The 9,870-nt window shown below is 39.8% G+C and overlaps 1 protein-coding gene across 4 annotated transcripts in view; it reads right to left on the reverse strand.

The window, feature by feature from the left end:
- The window catches only part of LRP4 (LDL receptor related protein 4), a 96,828-nt gene that overhangs the window by 41,304 nt on the left and 45,654 nt on the right, over positions 1-9,870 (reverse strand). For 2 of the 4 annotated variants that reach the window (XM_064424797.1, XM_064424796.1), the window contains exon 2: positions 1,783-1,929. In XM_064424797.1, the coding sequence (XP_064280867.1) occupies position 1,783 (1 nt within the window). In that variant the 5' untranslated portion in view covers positions 1,784-1,929. Of the gene's footprint in view, positions 1-1,782; positions 1,930-6,704; positions 6,808-9,870 lie in introns of those variants that run through there. The other 2 variants (XM_064424795.1, XM_064424794.1) reach the window with 2 other exon arrangements.

Genomic DNA, 9,870 nt, shown 5'->3' on the forward strand with positions numbered 1-9,870 from the left:
GCCAACCTTCTTAGAAACTGTAAATTAAAAAAGGCAGAAGTCAAACCCAGTTCCCACATTCTCTGCATCACTTTATATTCTGTCTCTTATATGTCTACCTCTATTTTATATTGTTCCCAACCTCCAGTGCCTGAGAATATCAGCAGACTGCTCACACTTCAGTAGTGTTTCCCAGTTTGCACAGCTTCCATTCAAATAGATACAGGCCAGAGCCCCTTAATATACTGTATCTCCTTAATATATTATATCTTACTGTGCAAGACCAATAGGTTCTTCTCTTTGAGGCCACAGAGAGAGACAAGATGCATCAGTAGACACCAAGAGAAGAGTGGAAAAAAGCATGAAAAAATGTGTTCTTTCTCAAAACACAAAATCTGCCTGTACTTGTAACACAAAGACTTCCCAAACAAGAGGTGGCATATTCATCTTTAACAGCCCTTAGTGGATTATGCATCCATAAACTTGTCAGATTGCTGTTTGAGAATGTTTGAAGTTTCAGAATCAATGTTTTGTGGCAAGGAGATTCACAGTTTAAGCACATGTTGTATGAAGCAACTCTTATTAGCACCTCCTGCTAGTTCTTATGGAAGATCTTATCTTTCCCATCCCTAAGTCCTACCATGTCTGCTTAGCTTGAAGTTTTTGGTGCTGGAAGTTGTTGAATTACTAGGAAAATCATATTAAAAAGTATCTCTTGTCTAAATCGTTACTGAGCCCACAAAAAAAAAAAGGAATTTTCTTCTGTGCTTAGTAAAAAGCCAGTAAAACCAGTTTAGCTATTGGATATGCCTCACCTCCCCAAGACTCAAGGTCTTCCATGTTGCTCAACGTTCACAAAATTTTAAGAAACAAGAATTGAGAAGGAGGGAAACTTTCATGAAGCTGGGTTGACATCTCTTCTTCCTTAAATGTGGGAGATTTCTTAAGACAATATTTAAAATATTAGGAAAGCTCCTTTCCATACAGTAATCAACAGCAGAAACCAGAAAAGGTTAGAGCAAGATCCAGCAGAGGAAGATAAATCTCTTTCATGTCCACTGACAGGAGCCTTAAATTTTCAGCTCTAGGACAACTTTTAAGACAGGAGTTTCATGAAACCAGGCCTCTTTCTCTACTCTTCAATTCTACCATGCTCTGTGGAATCCAAAGAGATGAGGTAAAAAAGGAACTTACTCGTGTTTCCACGGAAAGAGGCTTTCTCTATTCAGCTCTGTCATGCTACACCCACTCAGAATGACATTTCCCATCAATTCTCACCTAGCTGGGTTCAGCTACACAGATGCCAACACTATGCAGATACACAGTACCTGCAAGGTAATGTCTCTCAGCAGTTCCCAAGACCAATGAATGTTATTTCAGTGCTCGCCTTTCCCTCCCTTCACAGGGCAGCAAGGACAGAAACTAGCATGTTACTTAAGAGGGCAGACATCCTCAATACTGTTTATTTTCCATTAATATTTACAGAAAAAAAAATTATAATTTAACTCAGAGACAGTGCTTTTGCAAGGGTGGAAAAATAAGAGGTGCTTTTCTCTGTCTCTCCTCTCCCTCTAACATATTCATGTCCAACCACCACCTAAAACCAGCTGCAAAAAAAGCTGAAGTTGGGCTTTCACTGTGTTTTATATCAGTGGGCAATAGTTTTGTTTGACTCCAAGCCAGTCATCTACAATAAAAACTTTTGTCACACAAATGGTAGGATGTGCCTGTAAAACAGGGCAGCACCTGCAGAGAAAAAGATATTCAATTTTCCCAAACACAAGTCAAGGATGGTATTCTTACTGCAGCCATCTTCATCACTGTGGTCCCCACAGTCATTGTCTCCATCGCATTGCCACTGAGCAGGGATGCACGTGCATTCACCAAAAGCACTGACAGCACAGGTGAAATGATTACGCCCACAGGAGCACTCAGTGCTACTTGTAACACCTGTAAAGGAAAAAAAAAAAAAAAGATGTTTTGAAGAAATCCCATCTATTTTAGAGTAAACATTAAATACAACGTGACATCAATTTTTCTCTGTGTACACACTACTGTGTAAGAACACATCCTGGACTGCCACGGAAAATATTCACCCTCCTCACATGCTGCAATTGGAGATCAATTACTACGCACAGTTTCTTGGAAAGGGGGTCTTTGAAGGCAAAAGCACAGTGCAACCTGCCAAAAAGAGACTTGGGAATCAGCTGAAAAATAATCACAAACATTCAAGGAATGCCAGGTATCAGAACAACCCTTTTATTTTACAAAGTCAGTCCTCTCCTAGACCACAGTGCTGCTGCTGCTCTTCATTTAGTTCTGACACTACAATACAAGGGGAAACTCTCTGAAGTAGAATCCTTGCTATTTGAAGAGTCTTCTCCAAACCCTAAACTTTTGAGACACAAACCTTTTGTATGTCACTATTTTAGACATTTTAGATTCCAGTGAAAGTGGAAAAATATATTTTATTATTTACCTGTAAACATTAAACTGTTACACTAGGCTGTGCATAACTGACATTTATGAGAGCAAGAGGATTTTCAGCTTTACAAACTGGAAATGCAGTCCACCTGATAAGAATATTTTTCCAGCCTTAAACTTAGCCCAAGGATCTCCCAGCCCTCCTTTTCCACCTTCAGAACAATAACATAACTCTTGACTCTCACGCCTGTGCAAATGCAACTATTTAGGATATTATCCCACAGATTCTCTTAAAATCTCTGCCTTGAGAAAGAACAGGCTGTAAAACTCCCCAGCCCCAAAAGGAAAAGGTCATGCCTGAACTTCTGTCTGACATTATGTAGACAATCTATATAATCAATATCACTGTGAAACAAATGATTACCAATCATCAACTCCCTCAACCCAGTCTGATTGGATTTTTTCCATGGTTCCTTCTTTCTGCAATTCAAACAAACCTAAAGCTCTTAGATTAAACAACAGATCATAAGAAAAGAATTATAGAGAAATACCTGCCCCAAGTGGTAATCACATACATACTGAACTATTTTCAGGCTTTTTGATTTCACTGATCTCACTCATGCATCTGGTGTACCTGTGATTAACCACAGTCAATTGCTCTATCAATTAAGCAAAAAGAAAAAACAAGGCCTAGAATTTCCTTCTTTTCCATTCTAATGGAAAAAAGCAGTATCTGCAAAATGGATGTAACACTTCTGCAACTCTTTGAACAGCAGAATTCCCTCCAGTGAAGACATCCACTTGTGCGAGTAAAGCAAAGATTTAATTTCAGAGAGAATGCACTTCCTTGAAAAAGGATTACATCGTGTTTGTTCTGCACAAAACCAGCTGAAGAGATTTCTGCCAGCCTCCACTGTCTGCTTGCAAATGCTACACTGCAGGTTGCAAGGCCTTATCTGCAAACTATTTTCCAAGCTGAAGTGCACCCAACAAATTGGTTGTGGGATTTCTGTTCAGTCTGTCATGGGTGTGAAAACCTTTTATTCTTTCACTCATGTCCACTATAAGTTACCTTTGAAAGGTTTAGTACAAAAAATACATATCAAAGTATTACTGCATACAACAGAAAAGCAACCATCATCAGGTGTAACGAGGGATAAAGGCTAAAAGAACAGGAGGTGAATAAGGAATGCAAGAGGCCAGAGCAGTCACATCTTCGGAGGACCTACCAGGTATGGCCAGGGCAACAGCTGGCTCAAAAGGACAGCAAGTGAGTGATGTAGCCAGAGGCAAAAAAAGCAACAGACATTCCTAAGGAAAAGCAATTCATCATCTATGCAATATTTCAGACTGGCAGAAATAAACTAATGGAAATTCAGAAGAACCACAACCACCAGCAAAAATCAAACAGGTTTCTGCAAACCAACAACACAGAAAACTCAGGACAAATCATCTTCTGCTGTTGTAGGTGCTACAACCTTTTCTGCCTTTTAAAAAGGCAGAACTAGTTGTACATTGTAACCAAAGTAGCTGCTGTTTAAACTACCTTTTCCAAAGTATTTTTCTACCATTACCCTCAAAAGCACCCCAAAACACTCATCCCAGCTACTTTAAACTCCAGTACCCCTTCCTGCTGGAGTACACAAGACCACTATCATTCAGGTTGGAAAAGATGTCTAAGGTCACCAAGTCCAACCATGAACCCAACGCTGCCAGATCCACCATTAAACTGCATCTCTTAAGTGCCACGTCCACACGCCTTTTAAATACCTCCAGGAATGGAGACTCCACCATTCCCTGGGTAGCCTGTCCTCCACTGCTGACAACCCTTTTGGTGAAGAAATTTTCCCTAATATCCAATAAACCTCCTCAGACCCAACTTGAGACCATTTCTGCTCATCCTGTCACTTTGTACCTGGAGGAAAAGACACCTACCTCCCTACAACCTCCTTTAAGGTAGTTGTGGAGAGTGACAGGGTCTCCCTGAGCCACCTCCTCTCCAGGCTAAACAACCCTAGCTCCTTCAGCCCCTCCTCTGAAGACTTGCTCTTTAATCCTTTCACCAGCTTTGCTGGCCTTCCCTGTGAGCAGCATGGCAGTACAGCTCTGCAACAGCAAGGAAAGAATTAGTGCAGCTGTCCCAGTCTGCAAACTGTAATTTAATCTGCTGTATTGTCAAGCACACAGCACTCTTCAAAGTTGATACTAATATTAGGTTACATATAAGCACACACACACTAAATCTGTTCTTCTCACCTCATTAAAGTTACTATGTTCCATCATCTCTGCTCTGTGATTTTACCATGCTACTGAAATTGTTGAAAGCTGAAGGACACGCTATGACCCAGATACCCACACTCTCTCTCATAGCTGGTGTCTGTAGTGCCATTATGTAAGCATACTTTGCACGACTATTTCAAATTACAACCAGTGCAGATCTAATGGTTTGTGATTTGTGACCCTGAGGAGAACTAGCCTTCTAGTCATTTATAAGTCATGATCTACCCTGGTTTTGCACTTGTCAAGTAATGCACATGATTGCTGGGAAAGTACACTGATTTCAGACTATGAACAGTTTCAGAAGCAAATCCTGGATGGCTAATCTTTCCCAGCCAAAAGAACGAGGTGACTGAAAGCTGGCACACTTGAAGGTAGCAGGAATTTTCTCAATGATTTTACTGTGGATAGTATTTCACCTTTGGTGTCTCATGAATATTTCCCCGTGCTCAGAGCTCCAGTCACACTATCCTGTAACTGTATCTGTAACAGTAGAGGGTCAGGAAGGATCAAGATGAGAAGCATGTTTTTTCCAACTCCAAGCGGAAACGGTGCACTTGGTGTGAGAAGCCTTAGCAGGAGATCTACTCTCTTACCTCAAACTCTCATTAAACACTGGAAGAGTGAGATACAAGGCTGACCAAACACACATAAAGCTCCAGTGTCACATTTCAATCCCAGTTAGTCAGTGGGCCAGGAACAGGATGGAAATCTGCTTGCTGTTCAGGCAACTGGACCAACAATCAAAGGGGACATATCTAATTGTGCTTCTACACATTATTCTGGAGCAGGAACAACAAGAGGGACCTCTGGGCTTAGTAATGACAAATATTTTTCCTGAAACTTTACAGCACATGGCAGGCTTGGACATTTTACTAACTCTATATTCAAAAATATTTTCACTTATGTAGGAGGAAAAACCCTGACATATTTTAGCAATGGAATATATACAAAACGATACAAAAAAGCTAAACAGAGATACTGCCACATGCTGAGCTGATATCACTCAATTTTCATGGCCTCTTCTGATCCCTCATGTAATCACAAAAAAACTTCCTACTCTCACTTGCCCATGGGTACAAACAACTAAAAAATTATCTTCACTGTCTGTAGTTTGGTTCCCTCCAGATGTATACCAGCAGGAGCCAGTAACCAAACAGTTTTCTAGCAAAGTATACAAACAACCTCTAGATTTTAAAAACAGGAAGTCAGTCTAAACACAGGCCTCATACTTAACATCTGCCATCACCTTAAATTTAGCATGGTATGCTCAGTTTCTTCAGATTGCTTCCAAATATCCTCCACATTTTCATATTTATCTGATAAATTAAATGCCTCCTAAGGAAGGGTGAGTTGCCACCACCTCTCTTAAAACAATAGTTAGAATCTATGTAGTTTTATGTCTAAAGCTGGCAAAGTAATTATGTCATTTCTGGCTGAAAAGCAGAAGTCAATTATCATTCTGTTATTTCTGCCTTTTTGGTTTTTTGGGTTTTTTTTGGTTTTTTTTTTTAGGTGGTTGGGGGGAAGGCAAGCAAGGGCAGGGCTGCTTAAACATAGGTTGTTACTCTGCTTCCCTCACCTCCCAGCAACTCTTCCATCAGGCCAAACAATATGGCCCCATAAAGCAAAATCTAATCATATACACAACTTCATTTTGCTGATAAAGTCACTTGCAACCCTCAGAGCTATTACAGAGCAACCCCTTATTTGCTACAGATTGATAAAAATATTGACATGACAAAGAAAACTTAAGTAGACAGGATAATTACCAAACTGGGCTCCATAGCTGTTGCTTTGACAGAAACAGTAAATCTCTAGTGGAGAGTGAAAACACTGTTTTGTTTAAATCCTGACGGCATGCTTTATTCCAAAAAGATTCTAACCCATTCCCTTCAATAAGGGAACATGGTGGTTCTTAACACTATTTTGCAGCAATTCAACCTTTGACAGGCTGTTGATACAACATGGAATCATGCAACAACCCAATTTGGAAGGGACCTCAAAAGATCACCTGGTCCAACCTTCTGTGGAGAACGGAGCCTGGATGAGACTATCCAGCACCCTGTACAGTTGCATCTTGAGAACCTCCAGTGATGGGGACTCTGTCATGTCTCTGGGGAGGTAGCATGATTGTTCTCACTGTAAAAAACATCTTTTGTTGATGAGATCAACAGATTCTATCAGTCTTTAGTAGCATTCTAGCACTATCAGAATTTTGTTATATTCACATATGGATGAAGTTTCCTCAATGAACAACTGCAAAAGAATCTGGCTTTAATAGTCAATGCCATGCTGCTTTAATGGTCAATGACATGCTGCCTTCCTGTTTTCTTTTATCCAGGTATAAAGAATCAGCTACATAAAAGAGACTCCCACTCCACACCACCGTGTTGATTGTATCTTTTCCCTTTGATCCTAACACAGAACCTCTTATTGTTATTTTTAAAATCAGCAGTAGGAAGTGCACAGCCATCAGTTTGTTTGCACCACCCTCCAATTCCTCATGTACCTGTAACATTGGCTAGCACAGCTAAAACCATGGCTAAGTATCTCTTAAGTGCTTCCATGCTGCAAGGAAAACAGCACCAATAGCTTTAGAAAAGCCAGAACTACAAACAGATTTGGCATTATTTACAGTTGCAGACTGTTCAGCTCAGAATCAGAAGCCTCTGGAAAGAACAATCAATCATTCTCTTGGTCCAGCACTGAGTAACATATGGATCTGGGTTTCTTCCCCTCCATGGAGAAGCATCTAATTCTGGCCTACAGAAGACTTTCAATGGAAGGCAGAGATCTTTCTGCAAACCTCATTATTACAACAGACAGAACCAAAAATATGACAATACCATATTTTATAATTTTAACTCTACCACAGAAAAATGTTGTGAGAACAGAAGGTATAAGTTGATATTGAATGAAGATGAAAATACAGGACACATTTGACACTTAGAGTGACAAAGAGGAAAAAAAGAAATCTAGGACGGTATAAATAAAATGTGATTAATGGCATTAAAGATGAAAGGCGAGAACGAAAGTCCTAATAGTGATGGGGTATAACGCTGTAGGGTCTTTACCACAGAGAAAGCATGCAAGGGTATCCCCAGATGCATTTTTAAACATATCTGGAATAGGCATCAGAATATTTTGCCCTGGCTTCAACAGATGCACTGAATTTCTTTCTTCTGTATTTCAAGAACTCACGAGCATCTGACTGATTACTTTGGGTTAAAATTAGTGAATTCTGCAGTATAGCCTTTAATAGCCTTCTTAACACCTTGCCCACCTACTGCTAGAAGGTCTGTGTCAGAAAACAATTATCCTTCTTCCTCCACTTCCAGGCCAGGCTCTCCTTTGCATTCCCATCACATAGACATCTATCTTGATGAGGGGATATGTCAGATGGTCCTGAGCATAGTTCAGACGATACACTTTCCTTCTTTGTCCAGCACTTCCCTAAATTCCTACAGCAAAGAACCTCGGCTTTATTTGCTTGCCTGTCTTGAGGAAAATGAAAATTTTGGATTCCTCTCTTATCCAAATGGCAGTTTCCACTGAAGGAAAAAGTACAGTTAATCCAGCTTTAGAAGAAGGATTTGCTGACCATTGTTTAAACTCAGAGCTCTGCTGGCAGACACAGAAAAGGCAACATTACAGCACAACAGCCTGATGTCAGAAGGTGCACCATGCACTGATAAAAGCCAACATTCTCTTCTTTTCTACTCTCATTACAGAAGCATCTGAAGCAGTTTTGATTTGGTACCCACATGGTCTTCAAGTTGTTGAAGCCTGCCTAGACTAAAGTTAACATCACTAGGAAAAGCAATCCAAAAGTTTTCAAAGCTTTAAAAAGAATTGTTACAGTTTTGTTTGAGGAAGTATGTGATAGGGGAAAGGTGAAGGGGAAAAAAAAAAGACATAACCCTCAACAAAACCACATAAACCAGAGGAGAGACTGAAGATGTTACAGCTTTTTGGTAATGGAATATGGTGCCTACTTTGGCAGTCTCCAAGTGAGAATGAAAGTTTCCTGGTCCTAGAAGTTCCCCTTTCCATTTGAAAAAGCAGGGCTAACCCCAATCCTGAACCAGCTTGTTCTCAATTAAACATGTGACTGCACTAAGTGCTAGGGAGAGGCACATTATCAAGCACAATCACCTTCAGTTACCATATTAAACTGCACAACTACACATCTTAGACCTCAAAAATGTTACACTTAATGTGAGCACAAAGAATAGAAAGCATAAGGAAGATAAATTCCACAGGGCATCTGCTAATTAGGACTTGAAGAAAAGTAGAGGTACAACAAAGTGCAAACTGGCGAGTGTTGGTGCAATGGGTGTATGACTGACAGTGAGACTGGAACAGAAGCTGTATTTTCAGAAACACTGCATGGGGAGAGAAATAGGAGGCCTTTAAAAATGTGCTTGAATCTCTGGATCCTAATTCTGATCCCACAGAATTAAAGACCAGCAATCCCACTGACAACTTCTACCTGCACCCAGGGAGTAGGAAAGCATTTACAGAAACTATAGAAAAAATACACTGAAGAAGCATTTGATTTGAACACAAAAAGACTCAATGATTAAGAAGCAATTTTTACAGTTCCTTCTTCCAAAATTTTAAAGTCATAAATTAACACCTTGCAATAATCAATGTGACTATAACTGAGGTCTGTAGGTACTTGTCCTAACTGTATCTTCTACAGAACTTGCAAAATTACTTCTTCCCTTCTACAAGTGGGTATACCACTATTATGCCACCACAATGTACTGAGGCTTAATGTTTAATCTGTTTCTACATATACAGAGTCTTTGAACAGAAGATGCATTATTACTGCCATGAAATCCTACTCAAAATCTTATTCAAATTGGCTGGGTTACCAGCAAACACAGATCAAAAAAGTCAGCTGAAGGACCATAAACAAAAGATAATGAGAAATGGCAGCAAGTCAAGCTGCAGGGGATAGAGATAGCTAGTAGGTATTACAGGGATCAGCATTAGATCCAGTCCCATTAAATAACTTCATTAATGATCTGGAAAAAAGAATAAGTATCAAGTTAAAGGAGCCTGCAAATGATACCAAAATAGGAAATATTCTGCTCCAAACACAACAGAGGAAAAAGAAATAATACAGAAGGGACCTTAGAAGATTAGAATTATGGGCAGGAAATTAAGATTCAACCTTTA

The sequence above is a fragment of the Passer domesticus genome, chromosome 6 (assembly GCF_036417665.1).
Source record: "Passer domesticus isolate bPasDom1 chromosome 6, bPasDom1.hap1, whole genome shotgun sequence".
Classification (NCBI taxonomy): domain Eukaryota; kingdom Metazoa; phylum Chordata; class Aves; order Passeriformes; family Passeridae; genus Passer; species Passer domesticus.